The sequence below is a fragment of the Haliaeetus albicilla genome, chromosome 4, assembly GCF_947461875.1.
Source record: "Haliaeetus albicilla chromosome 4, bHalAlb1.1, whole genome shotgun sequence".
NCBI classification, from domain to species: Eukaryota; Metazoa; Chordata; class Aves; order Accipitriformes; family Accipitridae; genus Haliaeetus; species Haliaeetus albicilla.
In genome coordinates this window covers 4,773,704-4,792,144 of record NC_091486.1, presented here as the reverse complement: position 1 = coordinate 4,792,144, position 18,441 = coordinate 4,773,704, and the positions used below count along the sequence as shown (strand labels likewise).

General features: G+C 49.4%; 1 protein-coding gene and 1 long non-coding RNA gene across 7 annotated transcripts in view; one reads left to right on the top strand and one right to left on the bottom strand.

Annotated features, from left to right (window-relative positions):
• The window catches only part of ZEB2 (zinc finger E-box binding homeobox 2), a 115,374-nt gene extending 97,329 nt beyond the window's left edge, over positions 1–18,045 (bottom strand). For 3 of the 5 annotated variants that reach the window (XM_069780748.1, XM_069780749.1, XM_069780751.1), the window contains exons 1-2: positions 17,648–17,881; positions 14,678–14,816 (exon numbers count right to left, since the gene is read on the bottom strand). In XM_069780748.1, the coding sequence (XP_069636849.1) occupies positions 14,678–14,728 (51 nt within the window). In that variant the 5' untranslated portion in view covers positions 14,729–14,816; positions 17,648–17,881. Of the gene's footprint in view, positions 1–14,677; positions 14,817–17,647 lie in introns of all 5 variants that reach the window. The other 2 variants (XM_069780747.1, XM_069780750.1) reach the window with 1 other exon arrangement.
• On the top strand, positions 15,225–17,928 carry LOC138685033 (uncharacterized). 2 transcript variants are annotated; one of them, XR_011324264.1, is made up of 2 exons: positions 15,225–17,113; positions 17,668–17,928. It is a non-coding gene; the product is annotated as an uncharacterized lncRNA (long non-coding RNA). The 2 variants fall into 2 exon arrangements; XR_011324265.1 differs by lacking the exon at positions 15,225–17,113 and adding an exon at positions 17,161–17,342.
• Positions 18,046–18,441: the final 396 nt, after the last annotated feature.

The following is an 18,441-nucleotide window of genomic DNA, read 5'->3' as shown; positions in this document are numbered from 1 at the left end:
AGGGCTGGCAAGTCTGCAGCTTGCCCAACTCCCTCAGATGGCTATCAGGAAGGAGCAGGCGAGGGATGGAAAGGAACAATGATGGCAAAAAGACCCGCGGTTCCCAAAACCTGGGGAATCCTCGCCGACACGCGTGTGCCGCGGCACCGGCTATCTCCGGCTACACGTTACAGGGGGGGATAAGACCTCGATCGGACTCACGGCTGGCAGGCGCACATCATCCAAGTTATAGAGAGAGATATGGCCCCACGGAGGAGCGCGGAGAGCATGCCCGTCGAAGGCAAAGCCTGCTCGCTTTCCCAGGGAGGGAGGTCGCGGCGGGCTTGGGCAGCACCTGGGTTTTGGGAGACAATGCCACCACCACCCTCCTCTGCTGGCGGCACGGGACGGTCCTGCTGGTTGTCTCCCACCTCGGGGCTCCGCATCCCCCAGCACGGGTGGGATGGGGTGCAGGGACACGGGGAGAAGCGCTCGCCAGCGGTTACCTGTGCCGCCCGCCGCGGTTGTTTTGGGGGGGGACGGACGCCCTCCAGAAGAGAGGTGGCGGCTCCCCGCCTCCCAATCTCCTGTGGGATCCACGAAGCGAGAGGTCTCCGTCAACTAGGGCTTGCCAAGAGGTGAGGCACCTCATCGGCCCGCGGGAGAGCCCATGGCCACCTGGCCTGGGATGTCACCCATGGCCGAGCAAAACCGGGACGCCGAACCGAAGGGGCTGGCTCCCGTGCTGCTACCCTCCGCGGGGGGCACGGGGGTCGCTGGGGGTTTGGAGACACCTTGGGGGGTTCCTGGTCTCATCTGCTGGCCTGCTCGCTTTATAAATATTTGTGAAGAGGGAAGGACATAAAGTCTACTGTTCGGTAGGTGATTTTTCTAAGAATCCAGCTATCCATACATAAAAGGGTCTATTATCTCACTGTGGAAGAGATTTACATGCGTAACTCCCATTAACTCTTATGGGACTTAGGCACGTAAATCTCTTGTGCATCTAGAGAAGAATAGACCACATAAGGTCTTGTGATCTATACTGCTAGTAGGTTTAAGTCCCTTTCATTTATAAAGCTATACAAAAATTAACCATTAAAGCTTATTCTGTGCAAGCTGTCCCCCTACATATATCACCCAGCTCTCTGTTTGAAGTACTTGATGTAAACGCATACTGAGAAAAGGTACTGGAGAAAGCAAGCCCATTCATTTCAGTTAGTAAAACTGTCATAGTTGAAAGGAAGCAGACTAAGGGCAGGTAGAAAAATTGCACAGGTTTTGCCCAGCAGATTCAATTTCAGATTTAGGCTCTAGACTGCACTGTTTGGAGAAGGAATACTTTCATTTTGCTGAACGCTCCCTCCTCCCCCTCCTTCCCTCTCTCCCATCCCTACTTAACAGCCCTCAAGTAAAGCACCGTGCCTTGGACCAAATAACCCTGAGTGGCTGGAGCGATACAATCTTTACACAATCAAACTAAGATGCTGCATCTACTAAGGAAAAATAAATAAATCTTTTTATTTCATAAACTTGTTTAAGCTGAAATGTTCATTGGTAAGCCTGTAAAAGTGGGAACATCTGTGCTCCTGCTGGGATTTGATGTCTCACCACAAACCTTTCCATAAGCACTTTGTCTCTGATAGGAAACAAAGAGCAAAATACCTGATCCCCAGCCTCAGTTGGGCAGCTCCTTCTATCTTCATGCCCTGACCTACTGAGCATTCCTCCCAGCAACGAGCTGCTTCCCAGGGCTACCTCCGCCATGGAAGCTGGCTAACTTAATCTCTTAGCAAACACTTGCAGCAAACCTGAAGAGAGTTTAAAAAGGCGGCGAAGAAGGGGAGAAAAAAACCAAACCAACCAAAAAACCGCACCCCAAAAACTTTCTAGAGATGAAGCCAACGGCATCTCTAAAAGAAGAGAAGCAGAACCTGAACACAGCTCCATAGGCTCACGTTTTCTCTTGATGAACTGCTGAGCTACAAAGTTGTGGCCGCCTAATGAGCATATAGATATATCTATATATATTTTTAAATCTTAATCCGGTTTCCCGGTCCCTTCCACTAACCTGCCGTAACGCAGCTTGCTTTCTTTCTGCCTGCCAGTAGTCCTCCGACTATGCTTACAGGTATTTGCAAAGCGCCGCTTTTATCGCAGCAACACCGCTGGGATGATATGGCTCTTGCAAAGTCCATCCCGCATGCCCTGCCTGCACACGGGGTAACCTCTCCTTAGGAGCTTATAAGAAAATCCACTGTTGAAATAAATAACAACTCTCAACAAATGATCAAAGAAGAAATAAATCTTTTACCCTTATAAGACTTTTTAAAACTGAAATCCCATTTTTTAACTGGATAACAGTTAAGAGGCTACTGGCCACCTCTTTTTCTGGGAGCTACGTTTTAAATGTTTGCTGCATGGGTATTGGACAGACAAATGGATCTGTAGTTCTTGGGAGCAAAAGCTTTTAAAATAAAGTTTGTGTGTAGTATATGAAAACATATTGTTTGGAATTTAAGTTCTAATATCTAGGAATAAACAGAGCATTAAATCAAGCAAAACTGTGACAAGGCCAATATGCACATGGATGATGCCAGCGAGGCATCTCCAGCCCTTTGTTCACAGCTTAACAAAACTGTGCCGTCACACCACTTTAGCTCAACAGTGCCTGTCGAATGGGCATCAGCAGATCAGCCAATGCCTGTCACACACACAGCTGAAAAACTGTTTGAAAGCAAGGCTTACTTTAGCACAAGTCTGGTAGGAAAAGTGAGAGGGATTTTTAATCATCTGGTAAAGACTACAGAGATAGATATATATATATTTAGGGGGAAAGAAAAAAAAAAAAATATCGTCAGCTCTCTTCCCCAGGAAAGTAACAGAGTTTTGCTCTTTTTCACCTTGAAGGAAGGAATGGGTCTTGATGGTGGTGCCTGGTCCTTGCTGTGCTGCTCCCTTCCACGCTACATAAGATTTGGGTTTCTTTTCAAAGAAGTAAAATTCTGTCAGGGTGGAGGGGTGTCACAGGGAACGATCCTGATTTGTCCAATAATCTATTAAAAATGAATTCCACTTGGAGGCCCCCCCCGCCCCGTGACAGAGGATAAATGAAATAACACATTCAAGGAAATGTTTGTTTTGATTCTAATGTAATTATCTTTGCAGATGAACGTCTCTCCGGGTTGGACTTTTTTTTTTTTTTTTTTTTTGAGCTGATCAAAATATGTTTTCATTGGTATTAACAACCTTCTCCGTCACTTCTCTTAAGAGTTGTAGCGCGTAAACGCGACACAGCTCCGCAGCAAAATAAGCTTGTTAGCGACAGAAACTTCAGCTCGGCACTTCTCTCTTTGTTTTACAACACCTTTCCCCCCCCTTTATAGATTTTTTTTTTTTTTTTTTACACCCCCCCCGCCTCCTCCAACCACCCTCCTCTGGGTACCAGGGTGAGCTCCCAATGCCCAGCAGACCAACTGGGCGACACCGAGAGGGTACCGAGGGGGGGATACTGGGATGGGGGGAATAAGCGGGGAGGTAGGGGGGGCAGCCCGGGGTGCTGAGCCCTCTCCCCCTGCCTGCCCACCGCTGCTGTCAGCTCGCTGCCTGCACTTTAGCTGTCTCTTTCCCAGTCCCTACCCTGTCAGTTTCTGGCCTGCCAATTTCAACTTGAAGCTTGACTGGGCTGATTTGATGCAAATACCTCCAGGGAAAACCCTGAAACTGATGAACAGTTATGTCAAGTCGATTTTGCACCATCGGGAAAAGGTAACCTCTGCGAGAAAAAAAAACAACAAGGTTAAAGAGACAAGGGCTTTTCACGTGTAATACCACTGCTGCACATCTCGTTCACTGTTTACCATCCCTCAGAAATTGTAACTGTCAGAATTAGTCCTAATTGCAGATGCGAAAGCTGCCATTATAATAAAAACAGAGGCAGTGCAGGCATTAAATGTAGCAGCCTAATTTGTGAGACTACTGAAAAGGTAGAGTAAATGAATATTTCATTACTTTAATTACCAGGGACTACTCTTTTCTTGCTGTCTTATGATAAGTGTTGCTGTAACTAGCAACAGCAAACATCCACTAAAACATAAAGTGCAATAATAGTACTGCTGTCAGGATCGCTGCTTTAAAATACGAGCCGGGGGGGGGGGGGGGGGCGGAATATAATGGTTTATCTATTTCTTCGAGATCCGCAGGAGTAGGAGATGGAAACTCGTTTCACGTCCAAAAAAAAAAAAAAAAACCCAAACCAAAAAGAGGCGAGTAAACAGGTTTTAGTCAAAGAAAATAATGGCCCGGGGAGGGCGGGGGGGGGGGGTGTGGAAAGTTGAGGACACACTTAAAATCCTGGACCGAGGAGGAGCGGCAGGCAGCGCCGAGCAGCTTCTCCTCCTCTCCCTCCCCCCTGGGAGCAAAGTTTGGGGTTACGCTCCCGCGGAGGGAATGGGGGGGGACACACCGAGACGGGACCCACGGGGCCGCGCAGGGTGCCTGTGTCCCGTCCCCCCCCCCAAACTCCTCTCCTCCGCCCCAAAAAAGCGGTTGACACCGCCCCCGCCCCCCCCCGCCCAAACGCCTGCGGCTGCCGCTCCGCACCCGCTCCGCACCCGCGGAAGGCGGCCGCTACCCCGGCGGACCCCCCCTCCGGCCCCAACGGGGATGTCCTACCCGGGATAAGTGTCGTGTGTCCCCCCCCCCCGAGCCCGGCTGCCAGCCCCGCCGTTCAGCAACACGGGCTCCCCGTCAGAGCCGGGAGAAATTTGTCAACAATTCTCAACCGCTCTGGTAATGACATTCCTGGAATCCGCAAGCGATGGATGTAAAGATAGGAAAGCGCCTCGACTTTCCGCTTGGAATAACCGTTCGTCTGGGCAGAGCCCTATACCTCTTTTCTCGTCCTTCCTCCCCATATGCCCCCCCTCCGTGACGCCTCCCACGCTTTTCTCCGCTCCCGAAACACAGGCGATGAGCCGCTGTGCCTTGCTCCTGTCCGAGGAGGCAAGAGCTCCCTTCTCGCCTTTGTGCGCCCATCTATCCAACCCAACCTTGCCGTCAAAGACCCGAAAAATATGCAAGGCTTGCACTGCCGCTGAGAAGCAGGACAAAGTTTAACTTCGCTGTTGGCAGTCGGAGAATAACTCCCAGGCAGGATTCGAGCAAAAGATCTGATTTGCTGAATTCCGCTCTTTGATTTGTATTTGTATGTTATTGCTACTGCTAAGGTTGTTGCCAACCTCAATTAGATCACAAATGAGATCAGTTTAATTCAACTCCCAAACTGTGACCTGACCATGGTCTGAAAGTATTCAAAAACGCATTTTAAGCCTTCCTTTGATTTCAAAAGGAATACTGCATGCTTGGTCATTCATACAAATAACATAAAACGTAATTATGGGATGATTTGGCAGATGACATTCCTGCCAAACGCCGCTCCATGCCAGATACTGTAACGCTATGGCTGCTGTCCTGGTGCTTGAGCGCGCGGCACCCTTGTGTAAGGTGGGAGTAACGGGGTGTGCGCGACGTCGAGGTGTTTAAATGTATTTGGGGAAGCGAACGCAATAGCGACGCCCGCACCGCACTGAACCCCCCAGTCAGAAACTGCTGTATCACTTGGAAGGGAAGAGGATCCGCGCTATCGAATCTCCAGGAGGCTGTGACAAAGGGAGCTTGCAGCTTGACACACGGGTAACAACATAGCAAACACCTTTAATTCTGTCATGTCTCATACCCTTTGCTTTATCACACATTTGTGGCTGCTCTAACATTGACACCTACACTTTAAGAAAAAAGAAAAAAAAAAAAAAAGAAAGAAAAGAACCCTCGACAACAAAAATCCCCAAGTGAAGCAATCTTAACTCAAGCTAAAAAAAGAAACACCTGTAAAGTTATTCTGATGCCCAGCAAAAATAACGAACTTATTAAGTCCTCCTTCTAACGGCTCAGAAATAGAGCAGCGAGCAGCTCGCTCACCCCAAAAAGTTCACCGTGGGGAAGGCGAAGCCCCCCGAAAGCTGATGGCTTTCCTCCAAACCCTGGGAGCCCAGAGCGACCCGGGGAAGCCACTCGTACAGGTTTGCCGACGTAACTTCTCAGCTCTTTTGCTGCTCCAGCGCGAATCCTAAATTGACCTTCCCCTCTCAGCAATGCTTGCGAGCTTTCCTAGAGAGGTTTTGGGCTACGTTAGACATGTGGGGGTAGAGCTGGAGCGTGTACGCCTGCGTACGCCCCCCCGGATAGATAACCCCTCACTGATGGAAGAAGCTTTCGTGACCATGCCTCGTAGCTCTTCCTGGCCCTCTCTCTGATGGATTGACCCCGAAAGATTCAACTGCCGCCAAGGCAAAGATGTGTCAGGTTGAGCGGCTGCTGTGGTTTCAGCAGTGTCACCTCCTCGTCTGTGTGTCTGTGTCCCCCCCCCCCCAGGCCCGGTACCTGCGGGACCAGCACGGCCTTTGCCAGGCAAGGCCCCGGAGCGCACAAGGAGTTAACGCTCTTTCCAGCATTACTGGGTAGGTTAATATCACAGCTGCCTGGTAAAGCATTATCCAGCACCTCACTTAACAAAAGCCTGCTTTTGCAAACAGACTCCTACTTTTCCCCAAGTGTCCAAAGGTGTTTACTGAAGTAAATCTGCCTAAATCCTCCATTGCTTGGGTCATGGGGGTGGTTAGGAGGGTGGAAGGTGTAGAGATAATCTCTTTTTGTAAATTCTGCAAATCTTCTGGGAAAAAATCAGGAATCTGTGTCACATGCTTCTGTTCAACTGGTAACATCTCGGTTAGTGTGCTCCTTATGAGTGAAATCTGCCATAGCAGCTACAGGAAAATAAGACATCCCTCCCGCTCCTCATTGTTCAAACTGTTCTTCCCTCTCGAAGTTGCTTTAGCACGTTTAATCTATTTGCTGACGGGGGGAAAAAAACCTGTTAGGATCCTAAAAGTGGCTTCTGGAAAAAAATAAAAAATAAAAAATGACAGTTTGGTCGGCAGGAGATAGTGTAGTTGAAAACTTGTCACTTGAGATTTCTGCACTACCCCGGTTATTCCAACACCAGCAACTGCATATTACTTTTTACATGTTGCAAATAGAGGCAAACAACACAGGAAATTTTGACAGCTCTGCCTGAAAGGGCTTAAATACTTCTCAGTAAGCAGGATCCAGTTATAAATAAACCTTCTCTTGGTGAGAAAAAAGTGGCTACGACCAAAGACCTCACCGTTTTTTTAAAACCGTCTGATTAAAAGCACAGAAGAGCTTCTGAACAACAAACAGGCAAATCTGGGGGGGGGCACACGACGACAGGGACTGGGGGGGGGGGCACAGCCGGAAAATGTACATGAACGTGACTACGAAACCCCACGAGAGAGCCCAGCTAGAGAAACTTCCACAAATCTCGCCTTCCTCCTCCTCCTCCTCCTCGGTGCGCATTTTCTGGTGCCGCCGAGGATTTGCTGAGTTGCTGCTTTTTCCCAGTGGGGTCGGGGCAGCCCGGGCCGATCGCCAGCCCGGGGACACCCCCGCGGCAGAGCCACCCCCCCATCACCACCATCATCACCGTCATCACCATCACCACCATCACCACCACCACCCCCAGCCCGCAGCATCGCCACCGCTCCCTGCCCTGCCAGGCGCGAACACACCCAGCCCGACCCTTAACACACAAAAAAAAGTAAAAAATAAAAATAGAAAAAAAATTCAATATATATTTAAATAACTAGATTGAAGTTGGGGAAAGGGGGATTTTTTTTTCCCCCCCGCTAATCTGCTCGCCGGTGGTGGCCAAGCTTGCCTCACCCCCAGCCACCCCCGCTCCCCAAGGTCATGGTGAGTAAACAATAATAGTAATTAAAACAAAATAATAGGCAGCAGTCAAGAGCTGAGAGTACACACACCTGACCCTAACTATAACAGACTTCTCAGAGTAGAATTTGATCCCTCTCTGACACTTTCTACCTCAAGTGTTAGAGCGAGTGGCCATGAATAGTACAGGCATGCCATCTTGTAACACTATCTGCCTGTCAGAAGAGCCAAGGCTGGGTAGAGCAGGATCTATATAAGGCTTGTAACTAGGGGAAGCCCAACAAACAGCTACAAACACCTAAGTTATTTTACTCAGCCTCCACCCTTCTGCTTTTTTTCCCCCCTTCTTCTCACTCTCTTTTTTTTTTCTTTTCATCTTGGCTTTCTGTTGCAGAATGCAAATGTAGCCTGCCGGCGGTGAATGGGCTGAATTGTGATTAAGAAGAAGAAGAGCTCCTTTCTTTGTTCTCCCCTCAGGGGATGTTTACTGGGAGAGACACAGCGGATCAGATATGAAAGGCATTCAGGTCAGCATTGATGTGAGCGAAAGTGAAATCATACCTAAGGCATTCAAAAGACCGCCGTGTCAGGGGTTCAGCTAACGGTGCATCTACTGTGTCTTCCCTGTTAGGCACACAAAAAAAAAAAAAAAAAAAAAAAAAATCTCTCCACAAACAGGCATTTTTTAAAATTACAACAAAAATTATACAGAGAGGGGGGAAAAAAAAAAAAAGTTTTCCCTCGCTTTACCTCCCGAGCAGAAGCTACAGGACTTAGTGCTCTTTTCCCTTATGGACCACGGACGGAACAGGTCAACTTGTATTAATTGTAGCTGTTGGGATCAGCATCATTTTTAGGGGGCAATGATCTAGTCTGAAACGTGAACCGTTCTTTTCAGGCGTACCTATACGTACCGTATCTGTGTCTATATGACATCCACACTCATAGGTGTATACGCCTGGATACGTGTATCTCTATGCGTGAGTTTCAATAAGCTGCGTGGCTTATTTATTCTGATACGAAACACGAGCAATCGCTTCTTGCCTCCCTCAGAAGCAACTTCAATGATAAAGGACAGTGAGGCATATCAAACCAGCACAGCGCACCTTAAAAACTCATCTTTTCTTGACTTGGAAACTCCTAGAAACACTTTGCTGAAAGCTCGCAGCGCAAGAGGACGGTAACCACAGGCGTAAGAAGTTGGTACGCAGCTATTTAAGTTAAACTGCTTCAAGAAAAAGTCTGGGCATTGTCGGTTTTTTTCATTAAAAAGGCTTGATGAAGAACTATTTGGATCTTTTTGTTGTTGTTGTTGTTTTTCTTAAAGTTTATGCTTCTCACAGGCTAGATACTCTCTCAATAGACTTTCCAAGTGGTTAGCTGACGCTGCTGGCATAAACAGAGATGTAAATATATAGGGGAAAAATGGCAAATTACAGTTAAGCATACAAAGAGTTAGGAGGTGGCTGCACTTACAGGGGCTGAAATGAAAATGAAAACGACAAACCGTTCAGAAAAAGCCTACAAAAATTAAGGGACGGGGCTGGATGTCGTGTGCAGTAATCATCCCCACTGTTCTGAATTTGTTTCCACCTTCAGAACCTTAGTTAAAATACATTGTTTCTCTAATGCTCACATCTGCTTTAATGGTGACGTTTAATTCTGAAATATTTTCAACTAGTGTTTCTGCATCACAGATTTCTCTCCTTTTTCTCTATACTCTAAAAAGACAACTAAAGAGCAATCAAAAAGGTGTCTGACTTGGCCATTCAGACAATTGCACCCTTGTGGGAATGCTGGAATGAATGGTACAGTGGACACCCCAGCACTATTGACGTTATAAACATGTAAATGAAACACATTAGGGCAGACAATCAATTGTCTGTGAGCACTGCAAACCTGCACTCCCTTTCTATGTGACAGGCACAAAATAGTGTCTACCTTGGGAAGCCATGGTCTTGGAGAAAAAAAGGACAAAGAGTTCTCTTTCACAGAAGAGAAAATGCACCTTAAAAGCACTGGGATAATGCAGATGCCAAAAACTGTTGTGAGGCGAAGAATTTCCTATTTCTTGGAATGAATGTGGGGCTGCTGTAAAAGAATCAACACCCTTCTTTCCACTCTAAAGGGAGACGCGCATTTTTCTTGGGAAATATTACCAGCCTGTCCTGAGAGCTTGCATCTCAGTCTTCCATACATTTTCCCTACCTTGGGCAGTTGGCTATGTATAATTATCGATAATTAACTTGTAATGGTTTCCTTTTTTTTCCTCCCCCCCCCCCTTTTCAAATACGGCTTTTCCAGGCACCAAATGTATTTCCTTACAGCAATTAGAAATTCCCCAAAAGTTTCCTTGCGAAGCATGTGCAATAAGCAAAAGCCAGTAAGTACCGAACGGTCACAAATGGCAAACAGTAAATCAGGCACTGATTTCCAAATTCGCTGGGTTTCTCGAAACTCAGAATAAAATAAATAGATCCGTCTTGACACAGAAAACAACCTCCTCTGCTCCATGCCACAGCTCAGCCTGGACATGAATCTGCACCGAGAAAACGCAGCTAGATAATCATTACGCCCTGGCCACTCGCATTTATGGCATTAATTTTTAATACCTATCTCCAGGTGCTTTCTCTGGAGGGAGTGCATTTGTCTCCCTAGCCAGTCCCCAACTCTGGAAGTAATCTCCTCGCAACGGATTCCCCCCCCCGCAGAGGTCCCCGGGAAAAGGAGCGCTCCCAGATGCCCGCTCTGCCTTGTGCCACCTGAATTTCACAAAAAGCAGCTTTCCTCCTCGCACCCGAGCCTCAGTCTAGCTACCTCCAAACTTCTCCAGGCAGGGAAGACAAGCCTCACTTCCCACTCACTAAAGGCAGCAGGCAGGCTTTTTTTTTTTTTCTTCCCTCTTCCCCCCCCCCCCCCCTCTTTTGCAAGTGGGAAGCGAAGGAGGTTTTTCCCCCTTCCCCAGCATCCCCGAAAGGAGGGTGGGTGGGTATCTTTTTGGGAAAGGCTCTGAGCAAGTATAATCGTGTCTGCTTGTTTGGTCTGTGCTCTCCCTCGGATCAGACGCCCTGAAAGCATTGAACTTTCTCCCTTTTCTTTACAACTGGAAGCGAGATGGCAAAGGAATCGCAGAGAGCTCTTTACTGAAACTTTGGGGTAAATTAGACCCAACTTTCCCCCCTTCCCCTCCTTCCTGAGGACTTTATTTTTTATTTTTGAAGGGGCGGCGGGGAGGAGGGGGGGGTGAAAAAGAAGAGAAAACACAAAACCCCCAGCCACCCAACAAACGCCAAACCACAACAACAAGGCGAGAGGCAGCTCATCTTGCTGAGGCACGGCAGGGCAGGGCCGGGGTGACCGCCCGGGGCCCCCCGCACCGCTCCGCACCCGCTCCGCACCCTCTCCGCGTCCCAAACCGCACCGGCCGCCAGCGCAAACCCCCGCCTCCGCGGGGCGCCCGTGCGGAAAGGGGGCTCGCTGCCCTCTCCTCCTCCACCTCCTCCTCCTCCTCCTTCACCACCTCCTCCTCCTCCTCCTCCTCTTCCTCCTCCTCCTCCTCCTCCTCCTCTGCCGCGACTTCTCTCCCGAGTGAAAGTGCCGCGAAGTGAGTCAGGCGCTGGGAATCATCTGACTGAACTTCCCGGAGCTCCGCCGCATTCCTGGGCTGCCGCTCCGCACCCCCCCCCCCCCTCCTTATCCCCCCCTCCCCGCTTTCGGGGTCCTCTCCTTCCCATCCTCCATCCCCTGCTCCCCCCCCTCCACGGGGGGGGCTCACCCCTCATTGATTTCCAGAACACCTCTCCCCCCCCCCGCCTCCACCTCCGCACACCTCTCCTGCACTCCAGCAGCTCTCCTCAACCCCGTTATCTTGGAAAATCCCGAGTTTTTCTTCCTCTCTACCCTATTTAGCTCCGCCGTAATTTTATCCAGCGCCGGTATCTAATCCCGAGCCTTGCCCATCCTCGCACACACGCAGAGACACGCACACAGGCGCGGAGCCCACTGAGGCATTAGTTGGATTATTCTGTTTTGTCCCCGTCTCTAATTTGTATGTGATTGCACTCACACTCCCCCAGCTTCCTTGATGACCCTCTATTTCTTTTTTTTTCTTTTTTTTTTTGGGTGGCTTTTAAATTTTATTTGGGGTCTGCTGCGTTTCTAAGGAATTTCTGTCTGATTTCGATAAGCATCACCGTTTCTGGTGTTATCAGCAAAGACACAAGCTCAGAAGTGACATCTTTTCCACGAATCCAGGAAAGAAGAAAAATCCACTCAGTCCAGATAAATCCTGGGCAATTCCCAACGGGAAAGGCATTGGATACGTGCTTGTCGAGAAAGAGAAAATGAAAAAAAACCCAAAACACCAACCCCCTAACCAAACCTACCCTCGCTCGTCTACCTGCTTCTCAGAACCAGGACCTTTCTCACTCAGAAAAGAATGAAAGAAACAAATTGCGGAGCACAAAGAGAAAAGAGTGGACAGACAGAAAGTCGAGAATTATTTTTTCCACCCCCTGTCTGGGCCAGAGCAAGACACTGAGGGGAGAAGTTAGACCTTCGCGTTACCAGCGCACACACTTGAAGTTTGCAGGATCTTTAAGTGGTTACCTTAAAAATCGCAATTAAACTTTCGACTCCCAAGTGTGGTGGCTTCCCAAGTTAGTGCAGTTCCGTAAAAACACACTTCTACATGGGAGCAACAAGAACCTCTGCCACCCCGGTCCGTACGTGTTCCCAAAGACCTGGCTGCAGTAACAGGGCGGACAGGCTGCAGTCCTGGTGTCCTGGGCAAACAGAGGCATCCAGCTTTTTTTTTTTTCCCCCCCTTTTTTTTTTCCTGGGAGGGGGTGCGACTCAAATCGTGTTGAGAAAATATTAAACACGTAGACGCATCCCTCATCACAGAGCATGTGATGGTTTTAACACGCTAAACTAATAATCTTGTCTGAAAAAAGCGAGGAGGCTGAAGAAGAAGAATAAAACCCCCTCAAACACTCAGAATATTCTTTACTGCAAAAGAGCACTTCTGGATGCGTTGCTTTAAATCTCATTCGCTTTTTCTCTCAAAAATGACTGTTTAACATAAGAAAAAAGGCTACTTGACACAAAGCTTTTGTTATCCAGTTGATCAGCAACGTGCTTTAGATACTTGTAAGGGGAAAAAAGCCCCACAACAGACATTGATTTTAGAAAATCAATAACCAACATTTAATAAAAAGAACAGAGGAAACACAAGAGAGGAGAGGGAAACATTACGTGTAATTTTAATGTCTACTAAATTACCCAGAGATGAGGGGAAGGGGAGGTCTCCTCTGTGAGGACCACCTTAAATAATGACAGACACAAGAGTAAAGGGTGGTGGTGGAGGGGGAGAGACTTTAAAAAAAGATAACAAGGAACGGATCCTTGGGAAGCTGCTCGGAATATATTATTTTAGTTGGGGTTTTTTTTGTAATACTAAGCCAAGCAAATAGATCAAAGACAACACAAAGGGAAAAGCCAGTGTAACATAACGAACAGTTTCTGACTAAAATTCCTCTATCACTCCCCCATATGGCTCGACGCCTCCACCACAACAAGAAAAAGACACACACACACACACACACAACCTCGAGAGAGGGAAGGGGGGGGACAGGATCATTTGTTTCTAATCAACATTCTCTTGTCTTTGTGTTTTGGGGGGTTTTTTGTTGTTGTTGTCGTCCTCCCCCCCCCTCCTTCTCCTTCACCAGTCCCCCCCCCCCCGACCTCCACCTCTCCACTTAAATGAAGTAGCTGAGCTCTAAGCGCATGGGTTCAGGTTCACACAAATAATCTGCCTTCCTCCGGCTCTTGGAGAGGAAAGTTGTTGAAAGTGGGGCCGGGATGGTCGTGCGAGGGGCTGCGGGTGGGGAGGGGGAGGCTGGGGGGGGGAAGAAACTATCCTCAACCGGAGGAGAAAGGAAGAAACTCAGGGAGGGACGGGGAGAGCCGGAGAAAGAGAGACCCGCACCAGCGCAAGCTGCCAAATGTGAAATGAGCCCAGAACACCGCGTCCCACTGAGCCCCGGCCCTCCGCGGCACCGGGGGAGAGGGCAACGATGGGCAATCGGGCACCCAACTCATTAGTATTATTAATTATTAGGGAGGAGGAAGTTTCATTTTCGAGTCCCTAACAATAAAAAAAAAGAGAGAGAGAGAGAGTCGCTAACTCGGTGCCAGCCCGCCTCGGGGTTCTCACGCCGCCGGGTTTATTATTTTTTTTTTTTTTTTTTTTTTTCCCAGGGACGGCAGCGGGGGCACCGGCTGCCCTCCCGCCCCTCTCTCTCCTTCCGCGCCTCTCCGCGCACTTTCCTCCGCGCCTCCCACCCCCCCCCCCCCAGCTCCTCTCCCCGACCCTGACAGCACCCAAAACCACCCGGGATAAGCGACGGCCGAACCGGACCCCCCCCGCCCCCCCGCCGCTCCCACCGCCCTCCGCCGCCGCGGGGCAGCGGCCCGCCCGCTCCGCGCCCGCGCAACAAACTTTGGGGCGGTGGTGCGTCGCTCCCCCCCCCTTCCCTTCCTCCTTTCTTTTCCTTACACCCCCCCATCCTCCTCTTCCACTCCCCCCCCCCCAAACACACCCCCCCCCAACCCTCCGGCGCCCCGCAGCCGCGCAACCCCCGCGGGACTACCCCGCCGCCGCGCAGGGCAGGCGGAGGAGCGGCGAAACCCGGGATTTTTGGGACGTGGAGGGGGGGGGGAAGAAGCCGCTGCCTCCCTCCACCGGCTGGGGCTGCGTCCCCGTCCCGTCCGTCCGTCCGTCCCCGTCCTGCGGCCGGTTTTCCAACCTCCCCCCCCCCACCCCCCTCGCTGTTTCTCGCCGGGGAAAAAAAAAAAAAGTTTGGCTGGGGGGGGGCCGGCTTACCGTTTTTCCTCCGGGGGTTGGCTTGTTTTCGCCTCTTACACCTGGGGCCATCCGCCATGATCTGCTGCTTCATTGATAAGAGTGGATCAGATGGCAGTTCGCATGGGCTCCGGCTCCCTGATTCAGCAGCACGCAGGCTCTATGGGTTGAAACGACCGAACACAGCGACAATGTGGGCATCGGGAGAGCCCGTTTAAACGCAGGGCGCCAACCGGGGACCCGGAGTGACACCCCAAAAAAGAACCCAGCCACGCACACGGACGAGGGGGGGGGGTGCCATGCCCGGGAGGGGGGTGGGACGCAGACAGAGCGGGCTTCCCCCCCCCCTTTTTTTTTTTTCTCTCTCTTTAGCCGGGCAGATTTACTAATTTATTTATTTATTTATTTATTTATTTATATATTTGATTTCGGGCTCGCTCTCCCTCCGTGTGTGCCTCTCCCCCTCCGTGTGTGTCTCTCCCCCTCCGCGTGTGTCTCTCCCCCTCCGCGTGTGTCTCTCTCCGTGTGTGTCTCCCTGCGTGTGCGTGTGTGTGTGTGTATTGCACCAGCAAAGCAGATCAGAGAGAGACAAGAATTACATCTCAAATGAGTCATAACTCATGACCGTATGAGGGAATGCACAGCTTTTACAGTAGGCTGTTTGACTCAATGCTAGGCGGACCGTTTCCTCCTAAAAGTACTTTAATTTGACATCAGAACTTCTTTTCACGCGAAATGCTAGCGTGCTCTCCTTCTGCTCCTGCTTTTCTTTCTTTTTCTTTTTTTTTTTTTTTTTTTTTTTTTCCCCCCAAAGTGCACTCCAGCAAAGTGATAAGGGGAGAGGGAAACATGGCTCTCCCCTCTCCTTTTGGGGTAAAGCACAGCACGGAGACCTCCCCCTCCCCCTAACAACGAGGAGTGTAATTATAAACCTCTGTCACCTTTTTAGTCAGTTTGACAATATTCAGGGTTTCCCCTGCCCCTTACTTAAACAAAGCTTCAGAGTGTCAATTTTTTTTTTTCTTCCCAGAAAAGAAACAGAAATCAAAACTACCGCTGTCAGAGTTTTCGGGCTTTCAGTTGGGTTTTGTTTTTTGGTTTTTTGGGGTTGGCTGATTTTTTTTTTTTTTTAAACTTGTAAACTTTTGGACCTGCTGTGTGTGCCTGTGTGCTCGGGCTGTGCAGGAGGCTCTATCTGTCAAAGGGAGAGGGCAGGAGCGTTTGGTTTGCTGCAAGAACGCTCCTGAAACTCAGTCCATCTCGCAGAAGATGCTGTAGCTTTAAAGATGCTTTGACTTGAGGATTAGTTTAAACAGGGGGCTATAAAAGATGTAACAGATGCAAACTGTAAAACAAGGGCAATTAACCCTTGCTCTCCTGAGCAGGATCCCCCCTCTCCTTCGCATCTATTGTCTTCTCCTGCACTGGGGGTTTTGCACAAAACCTGAAAAATTATTACCTGCCTCAACAATTTTTAATATTTTTTTGCACTAAAGTGGGCTTTTTTTTTTTCTCTCATCCCCCCCCCCCCCCCCCCCTTGTGTCTTTTCACTTTGCTGGAGCTTCACACCAGGACTGAGCAGTGAAGTGTGTTGCTGCTAGGTCTTTTTATTCTGCCTGAACTCTCTTCTCAGACCTTTGCGGTTATAAAACCTGCTTGGCTAAAAAAAAAAAAAAACAAAAATAAAAAAAAAATCTCCGAGCAGGTAAGAAGATGGGAATATTGAGAGAGCGTGTGCGGGGTCAGCGTGTTTACTCACACTCTCCTGCTTGGGATTCCGCCTGGACAGAGTGAATTGCTGGCTCTGTGGATGTGGATGTATGTGGCTGAGGAAGGAAGAGGCTGAGAAACGCGCTAGAAAACTTTAGTATTTGCCAGTTATTCCCGATCCTGGAGTGGGCAACGGTGCCATCGCTGCGGCAGCTCTACCAGGAGATGTAGCGGAGAGGGGAGGATAGGAACCGAGGCAAGCCCGGACCCTCAGCCTGCCTCGGCAATTGGCGTTTTAATGCAAAACGACCAATGGTGAATTGTTTTAAATGCGTTTCACTGCCTTCCCTGCCCTTCAGCCTCCCGCAGAAAGTTGTCAATAATTTTAAAACTGCACATCTCGAGAACGCTTTTCTTCCCAGAGGACCGGCTAGCTTAAAAAAAAAAAAAATATATATATATACACACACACACACATATATATATTTTTTTTTTTTTTTTTGCTTTTTGGTAAACGACTTTTAAGTTCCAGTCAGTACTTTCACTTCTTGCTTTAGGATCCCAGAAGCTAAGGTGTTACTTCACAAAATAAAATAAAGAAATGAAACTAACTAAGCAGACAAAACAGCAAACTTTCTGTTTGGGGAAACACATCCTTTTGCCGGGGAGCCCTGCCTGGGGCTGGGGCTCCAGCGGTGCCCGGCCGGGCTGGCTCTGCAGGCTCAGGGCGTGCAAAGCATTAACAGGTACCTGCAAACTTTCCGAGCTAAGATGTGAAACCTGAAATAAAAAAGAGCAGGAGGTGGGTGGGGGGATGTTTGTTTGGGGGTTGGTGGGGTTTTTTTGTTTTTTTTTGGGGGGTGGTTTTTTGTTTGTTTGTTTTTTTTTTTTTTCCAGGAGGATGAAGTCCCTTCCTAGCACTAAAACTTTTTTGCTGCTGCGTTGTAAAAGGTACCTCCCGTACCTGGCTGACAGGTAAGGGGAGCAGGGGTGGTGGTGGCACAGCCCCGAGCGCCCCGAAACTGCTCGCCCCTTCCCGGAGCCGCACCGGAGTGACTTCAGGTTTCGGTTAAAAAAAGAAAAAAAAAAAAAAAAGAAAAAAAAAAAGAAAAGAGGTTTTTCGCCCCAAGTATAAACAAGCCAGAAAGAAGCCAACACGTTAAAAAAATAAAATACTATCGAAATTAAATAAGCCCGCTAGTGCGTGAGGTGGTGCGAGAAAAAAGAAGGGGAGGAAAAAAAAAAAGGGGGGAGAAAATGGAATTAAATTCCGAACCTACCTGCGAAGTCTTGTTTGTAGTTTTGGCCAGAAATGGTGAGAAGAAAAAGCATGAAGAAGCCGCGAAGTGGAGGAGAAAAGGTGAAGGGAGATGCAGCTCCTGGAGAAATTGTAAAAAGCCTTGCAAAGAGTTGTCGGAAGGACCGTTATTCCTGCTGGGCAGGTTAGGACTGATCTCTTTCTGCCACTCCAGGAAACACAAACCTGGGGACGGACTGACGTGTTACGCCTCTTCTAATGACATTTTTTTCTTTTTCTTTTCTGTAGGAGCGAGAGGAGAGACCCTGAAACACACGCCACCTATCTTTGTGGGGAGGGATAATTGAAGAGCACCAAACGTGAGCATCATGTGGAAACGTGATCGCCAAGTTTCTCTCTGGGAAAGGATCTGGGATAGATTATACCTTGAAGTCTCCGCGAACGCTTTAGCGGCAGAAATGCAATTCCACCTCCTCCCGCCCGCCCCCCAACCCCCCCCCCCCCCGCCCCGCGCCCGCCCCCCGCCCCGCCGCTCCGCGCTTTTTTTTTTTTTTTTTTTTTTCCGCGCTTTATTCCGCGCTCCGACGCTTTGCCAGCCGGCGGAAAAGTCAGCCAGCCGCGGCATTCCCCCCCCCCAAAAAAAAAAATAAAAAAAAATACACACACACCGGGAGGGGGGGGGTGCATCTCTCTGCCCAGCGGCGGGGGCAGAGGATGCAGCCGAGGCCGGCGGGGGGGGGTACCCCCCCCCCGCCGGCCTCGGCTGCACCCTCTGCCCCCCGTTCCCACTCGGGGGGGTGCGTGTCTTCCCCCCCC